Genomic DNA, 22410 nt, shown 5'->3' on the forward strand with positions numbered 1-22410 from the left:
ACTTTTCCTCAGGACATTGTCTTTGGCTTGAAGCCCTCATGCTACATGTGAAATATACTTCTCTGCAGTGTCACTTCCTGGGTTCTGCCTTTTCCTAATACTGTGTCACTCTCAATCTGTCAGCTCAGGCCTTCCCTCCCGCTGATGAAAGCACACTGCTCCTGTCCTCTCCTGGCAAGGCTGAGTCCTCAGTATAGGTGTCCCCCACTTCACACACAGACATGTCCACGTCCCTATGCCTGTGTCCTCACACCTCCCAGTGGGGTCCAGGTAAGCCCTAATTTGTAACCTTCATCTTTGGATGTTCTGCCTTCTGCTTCTGTTGGGGGCACCCTCCTCTGCCACCCTGGTCTCTCTCCTTGTCTCTAACCCTCTGCTCCATCTTCTAGAGCAAGACCTTGACCTCTGCCCCCATTCTTGCTTGCAGGTACTCCAGGAAGACTAATGTATAGCCCCACTCACAAGATTTTTGTTGCCTTCTGGCAAACTTTTCACTGGGTTCTTGAAAATTATGTATTTGCAAAAAGTAAGGAGTACGGTATTCACAATAGCCAAAAGATGGAAACAACCCCAATGTCTATTGGCAGATGGATGGATAAACAGACCACTCTATCCATACACTGGAATGTTATTGAGCCTTAAAAAAGGAGTGAAATTCTGACACATGCTACAACATGGATGAGCCTTGAGGACATTATGTTCAGTGAAATAAGCCAGTGACGAAAAGACAAATTCTGTATAATTCCACTTATATGAGGCCCCTAGCGTAGACAAATTCACAGAGACAGAGAAGTAGAAGGGTGGGCGCCAGGGGCTGGGGGAGGGGGCTGGGGATTCATTGTTTCTTGGGGACAGACTTTCAGTTTGGAAAAATGAAAAGTGTTCTGGAGATGGGATAGTGGTGATGGCTGCACAATATTGTGAATGTACTTAATGCCACTAAACTGTACATGTAAAAGTGGTTAAAATGGTAAATTTTATTTATGTATATTTTATCATAATAAAATTTTTTTTAAAAAGCCAATGTAAAAAGAAAAAGTAAGGAGCAGCATGAAGGGCCATGGAAGAAGGGGGTGCCTCTGCTTTGGGGTGCCTGTCTCTAGGACCCCAATTTTATTCATAAACATTCTCCTTTGAAGAAATTCTTTTGCTTCTCCAGGACGTTCTCTACTGTGACCACAGTGTAAGCAAGTCCAGGGCAGTAGGACCTCTCCTCCCTCACATCCCTGTGGCCTCTTCGCTCATTCAGGTAGGAGCTGATGGGAGGAGATTTCAGGATGCTGTTTCATTTGACACATCATTCGTCTTCCTTTTGTATGACACTTTCCAGAAAACAAAATGCTTTCACATGCACGTATTCACTTCACCAGTCATGGGAGGTAAGCAGGGCAGGTCTTCCCATTTCCATGGAAGAAACCGTCTTGGAGAATTTAAATGACACATCCAGATCTCGGGACTGGAGAGTGACAGAGCTGGACACAAAGCTTTCCCTTGGTCTTAGCCTGGTACAAAGCCTATTCCTCTGTTTGTTGATAGAGCTGCCTCTGATCCAACTAACCGCAAGTCACCCTCAGGACCAAGGTACGGTCTTGGGGTTCCTCCAGCTGGATCTGCCCTCATCTAGCCCTGGACGAGTGACATTTGGAGAGGTTTGCCTCACACTTCTGTTTCACTGGTAATTCAAAAATCGTGACTGTGACCGTAATGGCCACTTTTGTATTTTGGCAGGTGACAGCTGCTTTAAAGAGATGTATTGGAATTATGCAAAAATATATTACAACAGAATGGGAGAAAATATTTGCAAGTCATATATCTGATAAGGAGTTGATTCCAGAATATCTAAAGGACTCTTACAACTCAACAATAAAAAGACAACTTAATTTAAAAGGGCAGAGGTTTTGAATAGCTGTTTCTCTACAGAAGATACACAAATGGCCAAGAAACGCATGAAAAGATGCTCAATATGGTTGGCCATCAGGGAAATGCAAATCAAAACTACAATGAGATACTACTTCATATCCACTAGCATGGCCATAATAAAAAAGACAGACAATAACAAGTGTTGGTGAGGATGTGGAGACCTGGAACGCTCACATACTGCTGGGGAGGATGTAAAATGGTGCAGCCCTTGTGGAAAACATACCAAATGGTTAAACACAGAGTTACCATCTACTGATACATGCTACAACATGGATGGACCAGGAAGACATTGTGCTGACTGAAGGGGGGTGCGCTCAAGGGGGTGCAGGCATGGGGAATGACTGCTAATGATGATGAGATTTCTTTTTAGGCTGTTGAAAATGTTCTAAAATTAATTTGCAGTGATGGTTGCACAATTCTGTGAATATACTATGATAACTGTACACGTTAAGTGGATGAATTTTATGGTATGTGAAATATATCTCAATAAGGCTGAAAAAAATAGCATTTTGTTTTAGAAACATCTTGGGGAAATTTCAACTCTATTGGATGGTATTCGGCAGTTGTTAATTTTGTTGGGAGTGATAATGGTATTATGGGGGAGGTTTCACAAATCCTTACCTGCTGTAGATGGAAATGCTTTTTGGAGAAATCTGTGAGATCCAGATTCCCCACCTATGCACAGATGCTTCCCCTCTCCCTGTCTCCCTGGGGGTAATTCAGGGACCACATAACATGAGCAGGAGTCATCCCACCCCAAGAAGGGTAAGTACAGGGCAAATCCAGAGAGGATGGTGAATCTTACAGGCTGCTCCATGGGTGAGGGCTGCACACAAGAGGAGAAAGACGATCTTCTTTATATGGGGTAGCTGATTGCAAGCCAGCAGGTCAGTGTTTTGTGCTGAGGCTCTCTGGTGGAACCATGCATGGGCAAGGGGGATGGGAGAACCCTACATCTGAAGAACTGAGTACAGACCTGCAAATGCGGCTGAGCGCCCAGGGCCTTCAGACCCTCCTCGCCTGGAGCTGGGCCTTATCTGCCAAAGGAAAACTGGGCTGGGGGAGGTGAGGCAGCAGCTCAGGCTTGAAAACCTTCTGGGAATGAGTGATCTTCAGACTAGTGATTTTGTCACAGTCATTCAAGGTCCGCAGTTGAACAGGAACTCAAAGACACGAAGATTTGGCACTTACTGATTTTGTAATCAGGAGAGAGAAAATATACACATACAGGTTCTTCAAAACATACCATGCAAACAAAGCTCTTATTTAAGGAAGAGTTCCTGTCCCAACTGTTATAAATAAGAAAAGTGGAAATCTACGTTTCTTCCCTATTAAGAGAGATCTTCTTTGACCAACCAAGTTGACTCAATAGATGGGTGAGGTTGGCTGAATCATGGCCCCCAAACATGTCCACATCCTAAGCCCTGGAACCCGTGGATGTTATCTTATACGGATTTTGCTGATGTGTCTAAGTTACGGCACTTGAGATGGGAAGACTATCTTTGATTATCTGGGTGGGCCCAATACAATCATAACAGTCCTCATAAGAGGGAGGCTGGAGGGTCAGAGTCGGAGGAGAAAGTGACATGATGACAGAGATTGGAGGGATGTACTTTGAAGATGGAGGAAGGGGCCACAAGCCAAGGAATCCAAGTGGCTATTAGAAGCTAAAAAAGGCAAGGAAACAGATTCACCCATGACAGCCTCTGGAAGGAACCAGCCCTGCTGACACCCTGATTTTGGCTCAATGAAACTAATTTCGGACTTCTGACCTCTGGAACTATAAGATGTCTGTGTTGTTTTTAAGCCACTAAGTTTATGGTCATCTGTACTGCAGTGACAGGAAACTAGTACAGACATAAATATCATTAGGGAAGTTATTAAGAAATAACAGTGAAATTGGCCTAGAAAAAGGAGCTGGGGTGAGGTGGGAAAAGAATGAGGAATCAAGAGGCCCCAACTGGTGAGAGGCAGGGGACAGGAATGAGGTAAGGAGCAGGCCTAATAATGAAGATAAACTCTTCTAATATCTAACACAGTTGCTGGGAAGGGGACCGTGGATTAGAGTCTAAAGGGCCACCACTGGGCTTCCATTAAGTCTCTCTGCCCCAGAGACAAGAGGCTTTGTCCACTGCATTCAACAGGTTGTCACCAGGGTCTCTGATTCAGGCAGAAATAGGCCCTGAGGGGAAAGCAGGGGCCCTCAACTCTTCAATCACTGAACACCTCTTTCTCTTGGCTGGGCATGGGTTAAATCCAAAAGCTAAACTGATGGAAAAACAAGGTTCTTATCCTTAAAGAGCTTTTATCGTGTACAGCACATTTCCCCAACCTTGGCACTATTGACACTTTGGACCAGATAACTCTGTTGTGGGGGCCATCCTGTGCACTGTAGGACATTTAGATGCATCTCTGCTTTCCACCCCACTAGAGGCCAGGAGCTACCCTCCCTTCCCCCAAGTCATAACAACCAACAATGTTTTCAGACATTGCCAAATGTCCTCTGGGGGCAAATGTGCTCTCAGGTTGAGCATTACTAACGTGTGGGCTGGAGCAGGAAGTGACACATGAGTAAGTCTGTCTGCCTAGAACTTGTCAGAGGTTTTGCAGAGCAGGCAACTCTTGTGAGACGGGACAGGGAGGGAGGAGTGGGGGCTGGCAGGTCCTCAGGGCAAAGGGAACAGTATATGCAAAAACCCAGAAATGTGTGTGTGTGTGTGTTGGGGGGGGTGTTGCACGCACACACGCACTTGTCCCTCCGCAGTAAGGAACATGAGATTCTTGGGGAGGGTGGCAGGAGAACAGCACAGGCCACAGCCCTGAGGTGACTGGCAGTGATGTGAGGATATCGATGCTTTAGGAAGGGCACCCATCTACCAAAACTTTTCTCTAAACTGAGAGATCAGCTGGCTTGTCCAGGGTGACTAAAAATTGTGTACCGATTGGGTTTTAATGTCCATTTTGAGAGAATGAAGGAGTGGAATTAGATGATCTCTCAGGCCTAACATTTTATATAAATGTATTTTGTCATTTTTAGAAACTTTATTGAGGTATAATTTACATATCATAAAATTAACACATTTCAATGGTTTTAGTAAATGTACTGAAATAATCCAGTTTTAGAACATTTTCATCACTCCATTTTGTTATTCTTAAAGCTACTGGCCTAAGGGAGAAAGCAGAGAGTAAAGATTCCCTTTGACATCTTAGGAGTCTATATCCACTCCTTGCTTCTTGTAGCTTTTCCCTATTGCTTGGGAGCAGCTGTGTACATTTTCTTTTCCTAAATCAAAGCTGCTTTGATACAAAAAAGACCCCTCAATATATGTGTGTTTGTTTGTTTATTTTGATAAAAGCACTAATTACTTGGAAACCCTCTCCTCACACAAACATGTTCATACTCTCACTTCATGTATCCTTTGTTAGGAACAGCCAGGAATCATGGGAAGAATATCAGGGGATTTATATTCCAACGAAATCTGCCCTGAAATTCTTGTGGATCACTCATCTTTATTAAAGAAGTGTGCATGTGATAAAGATTGTCTAGTATGACAGCAAATGCATAACTGTAGAATTTACCCTTGAACATATTTAGAGGATAAATAAAGCAGCAGAGAGAAGATTTAACATCAAGGGGGGCACCTGCAGAATCATCCTGATTCTCCCTCAGTAGTTCCTCCCCGCTCTCCATCTGAGACTCTGGTTCTCTTTGACCCAACACCCAGACCTGGATCTCTTCGCCCTATCACTGTGTATGGTCATGTCCCGAGTCAGCTTCTTCTGGGACACCTCACGAGCCAAATGTGCACCATCATTCCTCAGGGACCTCTTGCTTTCCTTGTAAGTCACGCAGTGTTTGTGATTTACATGCAAGTAGGGGAAGAGAAATACAAATGCCTTCCTTCTCAACAGAAAGCATGAAGCCCTGCTTTCAGTCCCCATGGTGGAGTCTGTGATGCTGGTGAAGGTTTGAGCTCTGGCGAAAGCTTTTCCCACACTGGCCGCACTGGTATGGCTTCTCTCCGGTGTGGATCCTCTGGTGCAGTTTCAGGGTTGACTGCCGCCCAAAGCAGTTTCCACATTCTCCGCACGTGTAGGGTCTCTCTCCAGTGTGGACTCGCTTGTGTCTTTTCAGCTCTGAATTCCATGTGAAGCTTTTCCCACAGTCATCACATTTGTAAGGTTTCCTTACTGAGCGGGTCAGCTGGTGGCCAAGGCGCTGCACGTGACTACTCAGGCTTCTTTTACTTCCTTTGCCTTTCCTCAGCTCTCTCAGCGTGTGGCTCTTTAGGGGGCTACTGATGTATTCCAGTTCCCTGCAATGTCTCTGGTAGTGAGCAAATGGCTTTTGAGCATTTGGGGGGCTGACCTGCCTCCGTGACAAGCGGGATTCACTCATATTCGCCCCTCTCGGTTCAGGACTCTGTAGACCATTCCCTTTGGATCTGCCAGCTGACAATGCACATGGCTTTGCTCCTTTAGCCCCCTCCTGTTGCGGATTTTCCTTGTTGTCACTTTTCATTCTGGGGGCCTCTATAATTAGAAAGAATATGTTTCATTTTCTGGGCTTCGAAGAATGAACCTCAACAAAAGAGTTACAAAATATACTGCAAGGTTTCTCAAAGTGTGGTCCTCCACTGGCAACTTGTGTTAGACTTATCTGGGGCACTCGTTAAACAAGAAGGCTGCCTCACATTCCCAAGGCTACTGAGTCAGAATCTCTGGAGGTGGGACCTGGAAATCTGCAGTTAACAGGCTCCTGGGGTGATTCTGATTTATATGAAAGTTAGGAACCAAGTTCTCCAACCTCCTTTAGGGAAAGGTTTAGGAAAGGAGAAATAGGGAAAAGCAAACCCATCAGTATCAACTGATGTATCAGCTAAGGAATGAAAAGAAGGAAGAGAGTTGAAATTTCAACACTGTAAATATATTCTCACCTACATGAACACTGAATGACCACCACTGTCTCTTCAAATAATGGTAAATCCAGTGAACGTGCCATTTTCTTTCATTACAAAGTTGATGGCATTTGTGTTTGGAAACTGGAATATGGGCTAGATATGTATCCTAATTACAGAAACTCCTCAACTTCTGACCACCAGGAGTGAGGATGAAGATGGAAATGAGTTGGAATGACCTGTGAGCAAGTCAGATGATCTAGAGCTGTGCTATCCCATAGGATTCCTATGTGTGTGTGTGCGTTATTCAATATGGCAGCCACTAGCCACATATGGCTACTGAGTACCTGAAATGTGGCTAGTGTGACTGAGAAACTGAATTTTAAATTTTATTTAATTTTCATTAACTTAAATTCAGACTTAAACATGCAGCCCATACAATTATGGTCAACTGCTTTTCAACAAGATTGTCAAAACAATTCAATGGGGAAAGAATAGTCTCTTCAATAAATAGTGCTGGGACAACTGGATTTCCACATGCAAAAGAATGAGGGTGGACCCCTATCTCACAACATATACAAAAATTAACTCAAAATGGATCAATGACCTAAATGTAAGAGCTAAACCAATCCCTCTTTGAACAAAATATAGGTGCAAATCTCTGTGATTTTAGATTAGGTAATGGTATTTTAGATGTCACCAAAAACACAAGGTAACATAGAAAAAATAGATAAATTGTACTCCATCAAAATCAAAAACATTTGTGCTTCAAAGGATACTATTAAGAAAGTGAAAAGACAACCCACAGAATGGGAGAACATATTTACAAATTATATATAAGGGTCTTGTATCCAGAATATATAAAGAACTCTTATAAAAACAATAAAAACCTAACCCAATTAAAAAATGAGCAAAGGATATGAATAGACATTTCTCCAAAGATGATGTACAACTGGCCATTAAGTACATGGAAAGATGTTCAAGATCATTAGTCATTAGGCAAATAACTCAAAACCTCCATGAGATACCACATCACATCTAATAGGACGGCTGTAATCACAAAGACCAACAATACTAAATGTAAGCAAGGATGTGGAGAAATTGGAATCCTCATAGATGTTGGTGGGAATGTAAAACGGCACAGCCACTCTGAAAAACAGTCTGACACTTCCTCAAAAGGTTAAACATAGAGTTACCATGTGACCCAGCAATTCCACTCCTAGGTACATACCCAAGAGAAATGAAAACTTATGTCCACACAAAACTTGTACACAATGTTTGTAGCAGCATTATTCATGATAACCAAAAGTAGAAACAACCCAAACGTCCATCAACTGATGAATAAACAAAATGTCCATATAATGGAATATTATTCAGCCACAAAAAGAAATGAAGTATTGACACATGGTACAACAGGATGAACCTTGAAAACATTATGCTAAGTGAAAGCCAGACACAAAAGATCACATATTGTATGATTCTGGACAATGGAATGCCCAGAATAGGCAAATCCAGAGACAGAAAGTAGACAGTGGATGCCAGGGCTGGAGAGAGGGGGATGGAGTGTGACTGCTAATGGGTATGGGTTTCTTTTTGAGGTTATGAAAATATTCAGGAATTAGAGAGTGGTGATGGTTGCACAAGTGTGTGAATATACTAAAAACCGCTTAACTGTACACTTTAAAAGGGTGAATTTATAATGTGTGAATTATATCTCAATAAATAAAATTTAAACAGCCACATGTGGCCAGTGATGACTGCATTGGACAGTGCAGCTCTGAAGGAAGGCACTGTTGGAGCTTAGGGACGAGGAGCATGAGAATCTACCCTCTCGGGAATCAAAAGAAAGGAGATGGGGACTGCATACAACCCAGCTGCTGCTGAGGCAGGAGAAGGGAGTGTGTGTGGTCCGCTTTCTTCAGGACCATGAAGGCCATAGGTTACGGGGCACGACCTCAGCCAGGGACATAATGCTTTTCTACTGGACGCTCCAGGTCTTCTCTATTTCTGAGTTCTGAGAATAATCAAACCAAAGTGTTTCATTGAATGTAGCAAATCTTAAGGAATCAAGGCTCTCGTCTTCTTGTAACCCTCTTCTCTAACCTGCTGGCTGTATTCTGCTCTCGCATCTCCAAGACTGGCCACAGTGTTACTGTCATTCAGTCTTACAGACCACAGGACCGTGTAGAGCAGGGCCAGCAATTATACTGACACCAAGCCAGAGACAGACAGGGAAATGGACAAAAGGGTTTAAAGCAGACAGTGGCACAGGAGGAGGAAGAGGCAGAAAATAATATGGAGTGGGGCTTTTTCTCAATGAGCAGATTCTTGAGCCCCTTCTAAAATAGGAGCATTTTAAGTGATGAAACTCAGCCACAGCTCGCATGGCAGTTCATCAGTGGTCAAATACGGATCTGTTTTCACTCTAAGAAGCTCTGAAAGGGACAGAAAAGTAGGCAAAAAAAAAAAAAGTTGTGCACTGGATTGTCAAATAGTCATTAAGATAAAATGATAAAAACATATTTCTCACGTATTGTATCGCTACCATTCAAATTAGTGAAATTTGTTAGGCAACAAAGATCTACTATTACATTCAGCGTTCCAAAAAACCTAACATCTGGTCTATGGCTTTTCAGAACCAGAAGATGCTGTGATGGAGAAAACAGACTGATGAGAAGGAGAGAAGAGGCACAGAGTGTTTACCTGTTCCAGCCAATTTGGGGGTTGGTTCCTGGAGGAGTGGGGATTTTTCCCAGTGATCGGGGCTCAGGGGCTCCTGAGATCCTGCCTGGGAAGGCTCCTCCAGAGAGCTCTCCCTGGGATACCTCCGAGGAGTTTGCAGTTGAAAGTCTGGCAGTTCCTGTTCTCCAAGTTGAGATCCAGTTTTTTCCAAGAGTATCTTCTGGCCCTGCATACAAACGGCCACCTAGGAACAAGCCCCATGCATTAGAGAATAGCCTGAGGAATGACTGAGCGCAGCTTGACCTCTCACTGCTCTGTAATGACCCCTTTACCCTGGGAATTCTTGATAATGGCCTGGAGGTCAACTTTGATAGAGACCACCGAAACTCTCAAAAGAAGCAGAGAAGGACATACAGAATGACCAGAATGGGCCTGCTTCAAATCAGCCGATACTTCCTGAGTAGATGCCCCTAAAGCTTGGGCCTTTCTCAAGGCCTGGAGTCAAAGTCATCAGAGAGCAGGCACAAATATCAGGGTCGGTTATGACACTGGCCCAGCAGATTCCCAACCTCTGCCCACCGCCTCCCTACTTCTGCTGGAAACAGGCCCTGTAGGACTGGGAAGCACTATGATGGGGGCTGTTAAAAACCACCCTTATCTAATCGTTCTGCCCAAGACTCTCCTGGTAAGAAAATTCCAGTAACAGTAAGGCTCTAAGCGGACTGTCCCACCCCTGTTCCCTAATTGCTTCTGTTTCCCAAAGCACATGGCTGTTTGCTTCCTGTCTAGGCCCCAAGTGGAGTCTGACTTGGGGGTGGGGATTGGAAGGAATACTGGCCAACTGAGGTGTGACTTCCCAATCCAGAGGCAATATGCAAGATGCTTCACTGGAACAAGGTCCAATGAAGTACCCCTCAAACCAAATTCCTACCCAGCAGGATGACCCTGTCTGCTAAGAATCCTGAATGCAGAAAAACTTCCTGAGGAATGGGTCGGGGGGACCTATCAGCAAAGATTCAAGAACCTTACTTGATCCTCTACTTCTTCACTGGAGCGCCAGTGGCTGAGTTTTCTAAAAGCCTGTTACATTTCCGGCGGGGGGGGGGGGGGGGGGGGTCCCAAATAGAGGCTAGAATCAACGTTTGAAGCCATCTGGTCCGTTTCTGGACTCTGTCTAACTAGGGAGGGATCCAGAGACCAAACACTATCTAGATGAAAAAAAAATCCTGGGGACCATGAGAAAGGACTTGCCTTACCCACTGCTTTGGTCTCTTGGCTGCTCTGTGAAAATCTTCCACCAAGGTCACCATCTCCTTGCTGCTCATTGGACATCGATGCCTGACCCGAGCCTGGATCTCCGGCGGCAGGATGTTCAGAAACTGCTCCAGCACCAGTAGCTCCAAAATCTGCTCCTTGGTGTGCACCTCGGGCTGCAGCCACTGACGGCAGAGCTGTCGGAGCCGGGAGAGTGCCTCTTGGGGTCCAGACACTTCTTGATAACAAAACCGTCTAAAGGTCTGGCGTGACAGCTCAGGATCAGGGGAGTCTTTCTGCAGAGCAGGTCCCCGTTTCTCTTCTAGCTTTGTTATTATGTGTCTCTCTTGCTTGGAGGAAGCCTGAATGTGGGACTGCGAGCTCAAAGTTATCTCCATCTTAGCTGCCATTTTGGGGCTCGGGAGACAGCTTCTCTTTCTTTGTAAACAGCTCAAGCCTTGGGGATCATGGCCCTGGAAAATGCTAGAAGGATGCTAGAAATGAAGCTCCTCTGAGGATGCTGGGAGGACAGGATGCAGACAGGGCCTTCTCATTCGCTAGCCCTGACCCCAAACTCCTGAAGACAACACAATTCCTGGGAGTGGAAAGAGTTTGTCTTTCCGCCAGTTTCCTGAACTGCCTTGCAAAGGAGAAAAGTCATAACGTTCTAAAAGGAAACTGGGGAAAATACTGCTTCTATTTCAGCGATAAGCACACAAGGTCTCAGAGGAAATGCGCAATACGACCTAACAGGCTGCCAGGAACCACTAGGAGAAGTTCCAGTTGTCATACAGGTTGCCCGCACCAACTCTCCCGCATCTTGCTTAGACCAACCTGGAGCATCTTGCCAGGAGCTATAGGGTGGGCCTAGGCGGGCCACGGCGACGCCGGGGGGTGAGAGTTAGCGAAAGCCTCCTGCTTGCGAGCAAGGTAGACCGAGGCTCGGCAGGCCCAGCCGCTCCGGCCTCCGAGGGCGCCCCGCTCCGGCTCCGCGCCCCAGCTGGCCGGGGCTTGGAGAAGCTGCGGCACTTGGGCGGGCAGCACAACTTCGTGGCCAGGTGCGAGACCCGGCGGACACCTACGACGGTAGCGTCGCCTACTGCCCTGCACCCGATGCCCACCTGCAGCGCACTCACCTCTCTTGGGACCGAGACCCGGAACCCAGGAGCCGGGGCTGGGGGCGGGGCCGAAGCCGCTCGTGGCGGACACTCCCACTGGCTGCCTAGGAATTACGCCGCGGGAGGGCCCGCCTCCTCCACAGAGGGATTGGCTCCTCAAGAGCGTTCTCTTTCGTCTATTGGCTGCTGACTCTGTCGATGCTGGCGAAGAACCGCGCCAGCCGTCGTAGTGCAGCCCGGGAGTTGTAGTTCGGTGGACGCCTTGCGAGCATGCGCAGTAGGCGGGCTAGCGCCGGGGCTTGCGGCGCTAACTTCCGCCCCGGTGGCTGAGCGAGTTTGGGCGGAGTCGAGGGCGTGCGCCTTCGGTAAGTGCTCTGCTTCCTCGAGGCCGGACCCCACGCCGGCCTGGGAGCCCTTTGCCGCTGAGAGTCTTTTCAGGGCGGTTGGGCAAGGGCCGGGAGCCCCTCTCACGCTCCACGGTCACCTTCCTGCGGCGCGGCCCCTAGTCCCGGTGACCCCGGCCCACTGAAGACCGCCAGGCAGGGTCCCGATCCCTGTGTCCGAGCCCGGACTCCCTCTGGCCTGTGACCCTGCTTGTCTCATCCCTGTGTCGCTGCAGCGGGAGCGTGCGCACTTGTTTCCCTCTCCGCTTCAGCCACAGTACCTAACCCTAGCACTGAGTGCACTGGGAGTACTCAGTGCATCCTTGCGGAGTGAAAAGTCAGTCAGCCCCACTCCCATTCTCATCCTGCTTTCCGCTGAGTGTTTGGATCAACGCCGGAGAGAAACACATTTCTGAGAGACCAGCATTTAAAAATTAACTATGAATGGGATCTTAGGGATCAAGAGGAGTGCAGGCTCCGCCTTCTGCATAAAAATAGAATAGCATTAAATTCTTCATCCAGGTAAGGTGCAGGATGTAGGAAAATGTGTAAGGCAAGGGGACAGGTTCTAATCCTGGCCTTGGTGCTGAGGAGCTAGCTCTGACGTGCTTTTCTGTTAAAAAGGACTGCTAACAGTCATGCCTTTCATCTCTATCTCTAGCTCCTCCAGCCATTGAAATGTAAAAAGAATGTAAGTGACGACGGTTCAGGTGCTTTGGAAGAAAGGAAACCTGAATCCATTTTGTAAAAAAATAATTGTTTTACTCCTATAAACAGGTTCACCCCATAGGTGGAGGAGTGCAATGGAGAGTGAGACATAATTGCAGATAGCTCCAGTCTTACATCCTCCCAATTTAGCAATTCCCAGGAAATTTGGAACTTCTCCCACCCTACCTGTATGTGAAGTCTCACAGGAGAATTCCGACAGGCCCAGCCTATGTCAGATGCCCCTTCCTGGGATGTGGGGAAGGGTACAGTAATGAAAAGCGCCACAGGAGCCCATGGAATAGAGAGGGGCTCTTTCACAAAGGAAGAAGATGCTGCACTCAGAAGTGGGGGTGGAATGCTGGCAGATGAACGCATACAGGAAACCAGAACAATCATTTATCAGCCACATTGTGTGTGTGTGGTGGTGGCAGAGAGGAGGGTATAATATTGGTGAAGAGGTTAACCTAGAGGCACATGTGTGCTGTTCTCTCCTTAAGACAAGGTAGCAATTGGGAAGGTGGGTGCGGGCCTCTTGAGGGGAGAGGAGAACAGGGACAGGACCTGGAATGTGGGGCACATGAGAAGGAGCAGCTGGCTACACCACAAGGACTAATTTGGGGAATTCATCAGCAGACACAGGAATTTGGCTGGGGAGAAAACTATGTTTTTTGATATTTCTAGTGCTTTGGCTCCTCTGCTTGGATTATGGAGGCAGTAAAAGAAAAGGAGAGAAATAAATTACAAGGAGCAGAGTGAAGAAATATGGGATAGTTTTTTGCTGCCTTTTTCCAACCTCTTTACCTCCCTTCAGAGTTGAGCCTTTTTCAACTGTGAGTTTGCACATCTGTGACACTCTCATGTCTCTGATTCCAGAAAGATACTCCTTTCACTGGTATCCAGCAGAACTGTTTCCCAGTGGTATGAGAAGTGATGGAACCTAATCCTGAGTGGACGTGGCAACCAGTGAGCCACTTCATTGAAGCAAATTATGGCTGCAGCAAGGAGCCCCCAGGCACACCCATCCCCAAGCAAGACCACACAGGGATAGAAATCAGCCCTTCATAGCAAAAGCCCTGACTATGAAGCTTCCCGCCAGCACTTTAGGCAGTTCTGCTACCAGAAGGTAGCTGGCCCCAATGAAGCTTTTAGCAAACTCTGGGAACTCTGTTGTCAGTGGCTGAGGCCTAAGACACACTGAAAAGAGCACATTCTGGAGCTGCTGATCATGGAGCAGGTTCTGAGCATCTTACCAGAGGAGATCCGGACATGGGTGAAGGAGCAGCGTCCAGAAAATGGCGAGGAAGCTGTGGCTCTGGTTGAGGATGTACAGAGAGTGCCTGGGCAACAGGTGAGAAAAGGAAGGCAGAACCTTGTGGTTTTGGTTATGAAGAATTGGGGGTGAGAAGCACAGGAATGGAAAAACTGGAGAGGCGCTCCGTTCAGAAATGCACAATAGCCCTCTGCCACCCACCAGAAAGTATTAGCTATCTTGGGTTGGTCCTATGTCCTTAGTCTATGGGAAGAATTTCTCATTTGCTGAAATAACTTGGACATTCTTATATTCAGTAAATGTTTAGAGTGGTGAAAACACTCAGAAAAATTCTCCAAACAAGGCCAGGGAAAGGACCACTATTCTTTACTCAGAGGGTTGGGAAAATTAGAGATGTTGGTGAATGAACATCTAATTTCTTTTGCTGGAAGGTTCCTTGAGGGCAGAATGTCATGTGTTGTACACAAAACAGTTTTATTAGAGCTGATCCTTGCTGCCTGGATAAAGTGGTCAGTTTGGGACATGATGAGTTTCACAAAATATCTGCTTGTAATGGTGGTGGGGCAAGGCCTCTCCAAGGGAACATTTGAGCTGACAGGTCAAGGAAAGAAGGAGCCAGTTGTGTCAAGAGCTGGGAAGAGAGTACTCCAGGCAGAGGGCACTCAACACTCCAAGAGCCTCAGGTGGGGGTGGACTTGGCGTGTTTGAGAAGGAAGTGGGGACTTGTGGCTGGAGCTTCAGGATGGAGGAGAAGAGTGGTGTGAGAGGTGAGAGGAGGGCAGAGGCCACCTTATGCTGGGCCTTTCAGGCTGCAAAGAGGAGTTCGGCTTTTATTTTGCATGCAGTGGGAGCCACTGAAGAGTGTTAACAGAGATGGGCATGATCATATGTTTTAAAAAGATCTGCTAGATTCTGTGTAGAGAGAGAATGGGTTAGAGGGTCCAGCAGCAGAGAAGATGCGGATAAGAGGCAATGACAGCAGTCCAGTCCAGACAGAGGATGGTGTCTTGGACCAGGCTGGAGGGTGTGGAGAGGGAGAGAAGAGGACTGATGCAAGGGACCTTTTGAAGGTAGAACTGGCCGGACTTGGTGATGCATTGGATTAGGGGGGAGAGAAAATGGCAGTAGTGCTGAGATCACAGGAGCTCTCTCATGTGAAAGCTGATGCTCTCATTTCCAACACATGTACACCACTTTAGCCCTTCTGGTATGTCAGGGTCTATGCAAAGAGCTTTCATGTAAATGATTTTAATCACTTGAGACCAAGTGATTGAGACCAAATTCTATTCATGTTTATTTTATTACAGTGGCTCTGAGAATATTTCTCTTCTGCTTCCTTATGTCTCATAGCACTTTTTAATGCCACTCTTAGGGGTTGTAGGTCCAGCTTAGGCAGGAATTTGTAGTGACAGATGATAGAGTCTGTTCTCAGGGGGATTCTGGGAAAGACTTGAGAGTGCTCATCAAGGAGACTACCCCTTTAGGAGGAGCTGGAGAGTCACTGAGATCACACCTGATCCAGGGGCTTCATCCAGAGGAATGGGCTTTGGAGGGGTCACGGAGCTCATTCCAAAGACCACGGGAGCAGTTAGGAGGTAAGCAGAGGCCTCTGCCCTCACCTGAGGAAATGCAGGTCTGAGCTTGAGTCTGCCCCTGGGCTCCAGATGAAATGCCTTTGAAATAGATCCAAAAGACAAGATTTCAAATTTCGGTTGATGGTAACAGCACTTGAAATAATCTTAGAGATCATTTATGTGTTAGCCTAATCCTCTTTTATTTCAATTTAATTCTATTCCTTCTGAATCAGGCGTATTAAAGGGAGCATGTTTACCTTCACCTTCTGCGTAGCAGTTCTTTTTTTTCTTTTTTGAGGAAGATTAGCCCTGAGCTAACATCTGCTGCCAATCCTCCTCTTTTTGCTGAGGAAGACTGGCCCTGAGCTAACATCCATGCCATCTTCCTCTACTTTATATGTGGGACGCCTGCCACAGCATGGCCTGACAAGCGGTGCATAGCTCTGCACCCAGGATACGAACGATGAACCCCGCGCTGCGGAAACGGAACATGCGAACTTAGCCGCTGTGCCACCAGGCCAGCCCCAGCAGTTCTTCGTATACCTAAAGACTTTAAACCCCCTTTCCTATCTAGCTTAATTTCTTCCAGAATAGATTTCTCTTATTATTTTTGCTTTTCTTCCAAAGCTGTAGTTGTTATTTTTACTGGTCTTAATTTTTTTAGAAAAATTTTAATTAAAATTTTTTTAAATTGAGGTGAAATTCACATAATATAAAATTAGCCATTTTTTCTTTTTTTTTTTTGCGGGAAGATTAGCCCTGAGCTAACATCTGCTGCCAATCTTCCTCTTTTTGCTGAGGAAGACTGGCCCTCAGCTAACGTCTGTGCCCATCTTCCTCTACTTTATATGTGAGACACCTACCACAGCATGGCTTGCCAAGCAGTGGTGTGTCCGCACTGGGATCCAAACCAGCAAACCCCAGGCCACCACTTCGGAATGTGTGCACTTAACCGCTGTGCCACCGGGCTGGCCCCATTTCCTTTTGATCTTTGGGAACATCTGTGCTCTGTGGTGTGTGACTTCTGTGGCATTAGGGTCTGTGAGTAAAGGAGGGCGGGACTCACTGTGTGGCACGTGCTGCTCCCTCTGCTCGTGGGCTGCCAAGATCCCAAGTGTTGTAACTTCCCCGGCGGTCACAGAACTCTGAGTGTCCTCTGAAGCTCATCAAAATGAACCATTTCCTTTGTAGAACTCTTGAAGATTGGTGATCTGGGAAAGAATATGTTATCTTGGTCTGAGGAAAATTAAAAGGGTTGAGTTACTGTCATATTTGGGAGAGTACTATGTTTATCTCTGGGTGGTGGGGATCTGAGAGATTCCTTCCCATTTTCTGTTAAAAATTTGTTTTTCTGTAATGTGCACATATTTCTTTAGAATGAAAAAAAACCTTTCTTCTTTTTTTTTTAAGGCTCTTATGCCAAGAATCTTGTTAAAGGAGCATCACAGCACATGGAGAGGCCATTGGGTATGCTGGTGATCCTCAATCTTGAGTGTGCCACAGACTCATTTTGGGGGTGTGTTCAAACAGATTCTCAGGCCTCACCCCCCAGCACTTCTGGTCCGAGTAGATCTGAGGTGAGGCCCGAGAATATGCATCTCTGAAGGGTTCCCAGATGCTGCTCATGCTGCTGGCCCGGGGACTGCATTCAGAACCTCTTCTCTGTGGCTGTTGTGTGGAAGCTGCCCTCTAACAGTGGCTCTTTCTCCCTCAGCCTGGCTTACTCTGCACGCTCCCAGGAACCATCCCCAGAAGAGGGGTCTTCGAGACCAGGAGACAGGTGCTCTGCTTTGGATAGGAGGGGACCAGGTGAGCTGTGGCAGACACCTTTTTTCTCTTGAAGTTCCCATTTCACCTTGTACTCACTCTCACCCTAAAACTCCTTCTTTTCTGGAGATGTTAGAAAGGGTTTTTAGGTGGTCCATTGAGCTTTTCTTGTCTTGTTTTCTTATTCTGTCTACTCTGCCATCATCACATGGCTCGTTACTCACCCCGATCCTTCCCTCAGAGGCCTGACCTCCGTCTGCCTTACTATGCCCCTGATCTGATGACTGCGGTCCTGTCTCTGCCCCACCTCGGGCTTAGGGGAGTGCTATTGAAAGTGACATGAACTGAAATGGAGAGCAAGCATTTAGAAACTTAGAGCAATTTGACATTGCTGCACTATCCAACTGCATGTTTATTGTATTTTTAAAGACAATCAAAAAAACCTGGTTCTTTACAGACAATTTGGGAAGTACTATATTGGGCATTCTGGCCCTAGATATAGAACTTTGTAATTACTTTTACTTTCTGAGTGAAATGGGGTGGTTTGAAAGGTTTCTGAGCAGAGGAGTAATAGTTTCAAAACGATCCCTTTGAGTATTTCAATTTATTTGGCCCTTTACCTAAACATTTGTTTGTCTCTCCTTCTTGTTACAGAGACTTATATTGGACTGTGCCTCATTGAAGGCAGGATCCATGTCCTATTGATATTTGCATTTCTCAGAAAGTGGCATGGTAGACACTCATACATGTTAGTTGAATTGAATGAAGGATGGGGCCCACTTTGACTTCTGGGTCAAGAATAGAACGTAGGAGGTCAAGAGTGGAACCAAGCAGACCATGTAGCAGGCCATGCAGTAATCCAGGCTTGAGATGATGGCTTAGAGCAGAGTGGATGAGAGGGGGTAATGAGAAGGGGCTGTGTGCCCTTGAGAGCATCATGACCGGATGTTATCAGAACGTCCTTGTTGGGACGGCTCTAGACAAATGAGCCCTCAGTGACTGGCCCAGATGGGCACCCCTTTGAGGAATGTGTGGTGTGTTCTGAAACAACAGCCAGCCTGTTTGCAGTTTCCAGACGTTTACTCCTTACTCTCACCTTGTCCTAGTTAAGTGCTGTAAGTTAGTTCCTTGTATCTACATGGATGACAGGAGAGATAAACAGTCAGGGATGGGTCAGATCAGGAGGGACTTGGGCATCACAGGTGGCAGTAGGCAGAAGTATCCTATAACTAGTTCTTCTCTCCTCTAACTCTTTGCTTCCCTCCAAGTCTCCCATGTTCACCATGTCCTCTTATGCGGCACAGGCCCTCAGGGATCCCCACAACTGTGGAGCCACGTGAGCACGACCCTTGTGAGTCATATGTCAGGGGAAACGAGTGGGATTCAGGATAAAGGGAAATAAACAGGGCAGCTTTAGAAAATACTCTGCATCACAACTAGAAGGACCTGCAACTAGGATATACAACTATGTATGGGTGGGATTTGGAGAGATAAAGCAGGAAAAAAAAAAAAAGGAAAATACTCTGCAACTCCTTCTCAGGTAAAAGGATGTCTTTTCGACTACAGTGAATGCTTTTGTTTTAGGAAAAAACTCCACAGGGAGGTGTGTTCCCAGGAATGACAGTAGCCAGTGTGGCATAATTTGAGAAACTAGGATGTAAGTTCTTGGGCTGCTAAAACCCTGCACTGTGGTATCCACTCCTCTCTGATCTGATCACTGTGTTTCTTGTTCCCTGGCAGCTGGTGTGCACTGGGGCTATGAAGAGACCAAGACACTCCTGGCCATTCTCAGTAATTGTCACTTTTATGAAAAACTCCAGACTCATCAGCAGAACATCCAGATCTATAGGGCCATGGCAGAACAACTGCAGGAGCAGGGCTTTCTGCAGACCCCAGAGCAGTGTCTCACCAAGTTCAAAAACCTACAGTTACGTTACCTCAAAGTGAGGAGGGGCCACGTGCCTGAGCCTTGTACTTTTCATGAGGAAATGGATGTCCTTTCACGCTCCTGGGCTTCCACAACAACTGTTACAAGTGATGCTGTTTGTGGCCAAGAGGGAAGTGATATGGATGCTGGAGAGTTGAGTCAGCAGAACAGGAAGGCCACAGAGCTTGGAGAAGCTACCACTGTGGATGGTGCTGCTGGGGATGAAAAGGACTTCAGGGATCCTGGCCAGGAAGTTAGCAGACTTGACCTGTCACTCCTGTTACCCAACAGACTTGGTAAGACTCTTGGCTCTGGCAGTCAGAGGATGGAAAGTCCACTTAGAGACCATTAGCCTGGCAATGAAGAGAGAGCCATTTCTGCTTCTGGACTTGCCATCATCTTTCTGTTGAGCTTATACAGACCAGGGAGTCTTGGTTTTCATGGTGTTTAAAGATTGTTTCTCTTGCACTTTGGACTCCAATTTTGCATTTGCCAGACTGTTCCACAGAGTCCATGTCACTTTTTCCCATGGAGTTCCAATTACCTTGCCTCCTTAGATTGTCAGGTAGTCCTCCAGCCCAGACTCTCTCTCCTTTCCTCTTTCTCCAGCATTGATCCTCCTTTCATAACCTAAGTCCACACTTGCTAGCTACTCAGCAACTTGCTATCTTCATGTTTGAGGTGGTCACCCAGGGTGGCCTTTTGTTTTTCTGTTCACAGAAGCTAGGCCATTCAAGAATTCAGAATACACGTAAAGACAGACTGACTGGTGATGCAGAACTTGACTCTTTGCCTCAGTTTTGTCATTGCGTTAGATCATCCAAAAAGAAATAGAATAGGAGAATAGTTGGTGGAGTTTAGGGTATATTTACCTGTGACCACAAATTTCGACCTTAAACATGCTACAATTGGAGAGAGAAACATAGGCTTTTAATTAGCAGAAGACTGAATCACGTGAAGAATTCCAGTTAGGTGTTTCTTCTTTATGTAGTTTAATTGTTAACTCTTTTCTCATTCCATTTTTTTTCTTTCTCTCCAGTCTATTGTATTTCTCTTCTTCCAGATTTTGGGGTCAAGAATGGGATTAAAAATGAGAATGTGAAATGGGATGATTCAGAGGAAGCAGAAATGAACAAGGCCCAGTGGAGAAAGTCTAGTGAAACTTTTTGGTACTCTGAGCTAACAAGAGGCTGGAAGGATGAGCCAATGTCAGGCAGGCAACATAGATGTTCTCCAGGTGAGAGTGAGGAGAAACCCCCATCCCAGGAGAGGATGAGTCACCAGAGACTTCATACTGGGAGGAAGGCCTGTGGATATCTCCTGTGTGGGAGGAAGTGCTCTCAGAGTTCTCCCTCACCATCAGCCGGCTCCAGAACTGGAAGAAGCTTCTTGTATTGTTACAAATGTGGGAAAAGCTTTAGCCAAGGTTCTTATCTTGTTCATCATCAGAGAATCCACACAGGAGAGAAGCCTCACAAGTGCAGTGAATGTGGGAAGGGCTTTAGTGAGCACTCCACCCTCACAACTCACCTAAGAACTCACACCGGGGAGAGACTCTACCAGTGTGGAGAATGTGGGAAAAGCTTCAGCCAGAGCTCCAGCCTCATTGTCCACCAGAGGACCCACACTGGGGAGAAGCCCGATCAGTGCCCTGTCTCTGGAAAGAGATTCAACAACAGTTCCCGGTTTAGCAGCCACCACCCAGTCCATCCTGGGGAGAGCCCATACGATTGTGAGCAGTGTGGGAAAAGCTTCAACAACAGCTCCCACTTCAGGGCCCGCCAGAAAACGCACACTGGGGAAAAGACTTACAGGTGCTGTCAGTGTGCAAAAAGCTTCACGAAGAACTCTGCCCTCATACGCCATCAGGGGGTACATAAATGAGATACCCACATCACAGGAAGGAGGAGAGATGCCATGAGTGTGTAGGAAACCTGACAGATCAATTCCTTAGGTCAACATATGTTATTTAGAGCTTCCTTCTGCTTATGGAGAGTTCTACCAGCCAATCCCTGGCTTAGCAGTAGAGTTACTGACAACCAGTTAAGCACTTCAGAACCATGTCCGGGAATAGGAATCATCATAAGAATGGTAAACTCTTTCTAGCTCTGCCTATGACTCCAGAGTATTCTCTCACTGTGGACTTCAATTTTTCTTTGAAGGGAAGAAGGCTATAGGATCCATAAGTCCTGCCAGAAAGCCAGAGTGTCCTTGTTTTGAACAGAGAATGAGTGGGTAGTGGTCTGAAAAGTGTTTCTGCACCATGCCAGGGAAGGAATTGTTTCTCCTGGTGGGAAGCACATCTACAGGGTAATAGCGTGGACCTATTCTTAACGAATAGTTGACCTCTAGGCACCTGCTGTTAGGTACTGCTGCTAACTAGAGCATGTCACTACTCTGGAATCCAGCCACCACCAAAAATGGAACAAAGGGTAGGAAGGATAGGTTAGGCCACTGGTTAATACTAAATCTAAGTGACTTAATCTTAGAGCAAGTGGAACATCTTTGATAATCTTTGTAAGATTCCTGGTTTCTTGTCTCTTATAGTGATGTTTTTACAAGTTTATAAGCATTACTGTTTCTGATGAAAATAAAGGTGTTTCTCCCTCCACTTCCCTGGCCTTTGGTTGTAATTTTCTCCCTTGGAAACATTATAGTCACACAGAAGCCTGCAGGGTTCTGAAGAGCATCTAAGTGTAGAGCCTGCTTCAGGGCAGTAGGACATGCAGAGAAGGAATAAGGGGCAAGAAACGGGGAGAGGAGGAATAGAATTGCGTTGGGAAGGGTTTGAGCCATTACTGAGAAGGGAGATCACAGGAGTAAGAAAATATAGGGGCTACAGGAGGCTCTGACTGCAGGTGCAAGGAAGGGTTGGTGTGAGGAGCACTAAACAAAATGTAAAACTTACT

The 22410-nt window shown here is 46.3% G+C and overlaps 2 protein-coding genes and 1 long non-coding RNA gene across 7 annotated transcripts; 1 reads left to right on the forward strand and 2 right to left on the reverse strand.

Moving 5' to 3' along the window:
* Positions 1 to 5244: 5244 nt before the first annotated feature.
* Positions 5245 to 12088, reverse strand: ZNF174 (zinc finger protein 174). Of its 2 annotated transcripts, none has more exons than XM_008523401.2 (3): positions 10757 to 12088; positions 9522 to 9744; positions 5245 to 6453 (listed from the first exon to the last, which is right to left on the reverse strand). In XM_008523401.2, the coding sequence occupies exons 1-3, from the start codon at positions 11162 to 11164 to the stop codon at positions 5852 to 5854; spliced, it is 1233 nt and encodes a 410-aa protein (XP_008521623.1). In that variant the 5' UTR covers positions 11165 to 12088; the 3' UTR covers positions 5245 to 5851. The 2 variants fall into 2 exon arrangements, with proteins under 2 accessions (XP_008521623.1, XP_008521624.1); XM_008523402.2 differs by lacking the exon at positions 5245 to 6453 and adding an exon at positions 9068 to 9253 and having other exon boundaries at positions 10757 to 11961.
* ZSCAN32 (zinc finger and SCAN domain containing 32) lies at positions 12079 to 22112 on the forward strand. 4 transcript variants are annotated; one of them, XM_070566946.1, is made up of 6 exons: positions 12079 to 12237; positions 13837 to 14311; positions 17218 to 17384; positions 17522 to 17616; positions 19315 to 19797; positions 20541 to 22112. In XM_070566946.1, the coding sequence occupies exons 5-6, from the start codon at positions 19428 to 19430 to the stop codon at positions 21383 to 21385; spliced, it is 1215 nt and encodes a 404-aa protein (XP_070423047.1). In that variant the 5' UTR covers positions 12079 to 12237; positions 13837 to 14311; positions 17218 to 17384; positions 17522 to 17616; positions 19315 to 19427; the 3' UTR covers positions 21386 to 22112. The 4 variants fall into 4 exon arrangements, with proteins under 4 accessions (XP_070423047.1, XP_070423045.1, XP_070423048.1 ...); XM_070566944.1 differs by lacking the exon at positions 17218 to 17384 and having other exon boundaries at positions 12111 to 12237; XM_070566947.1 differs by lacking the exons at positions 12079 to 12237; positions 17218 to 17384; positions 17522 to 17616 and having other exon boundaries at positions 14172 to 14311.
* Positions 14173 to 17043, reverse strand: LOC139074795 (uncharacterized). The gene is made up of 3 exons (XR_011524590.1): positions 16874 to 17043; positions 15853 to 15906; positions 14173 to 14300 (listed from the first exon to the last, which is right to left on the reverse strand). It is a non-coding gene; the product is annotated as an uncharacterized lncRNA (long non-coding RNA).
* Positions 22113 to 22410: the final 298 nt, after the last annotated feature.

The sequence above is a fragment of the Equus przewalskii genome, chromosome 12, assembly GCF_037783145.1.
Source record: "Equus przewalskii isolate Varuska chromosome 12, EquPr2, whole genome shotgun sequence".
NCBI classification, from domain to species: Eukaryota; Metazoa; Chordata; class Mammalia; order Perissodactyla; family Equidae; genus Equus; species Equus przewalskii.

Bases quoted from the DNA above. Each gene is read 5' to 3' on its own strand.
- ZSCAN32 (XM_070566944.1), top strand. From the start codon at position 14,256: ATGGCGAGGAAGCTGTGGCTCTGGTTGAGGATGTACAGAGAGTGCCTG. The intron at 14,312-17,521 runs GTGAGAAAAGGA...TTTCTCCCTCAG, and splicing joins AGAGAGTGCCTGGGCAACAG to CCTGGCTTACTCTGCACGCT. The intron at 17,617-19,314 runs GTGAGCTGTGGC...GTTCCCTGGCAG, and splicing joins TTTGGATAGGAGGGGACCAG to CTGGTGTGCACTGGGGCTAT.
- ZNF174 (XM_008523401.2), bottom strand. From the start codon at position 11,164: ATGGCAGCTAAGATGGAGATAACTTTGAGCTCGCAGTCCCACATTCAG. The intron at 9,745-10,756 runs GTAAGGCAAGTC...GCTTGTTCCTAG, and splicing joins CCAAGAGACCAAAGCAGTGG to GTGGCCGTTTGTATGCAGGG. The intron at 6,454-9,521 runs GTAAACACTCTG...TTCTAATTATAG, and splicing joins CCCCAAATTGGCTGGAACAG to AGGCCCCCAGAATGAAAAGT.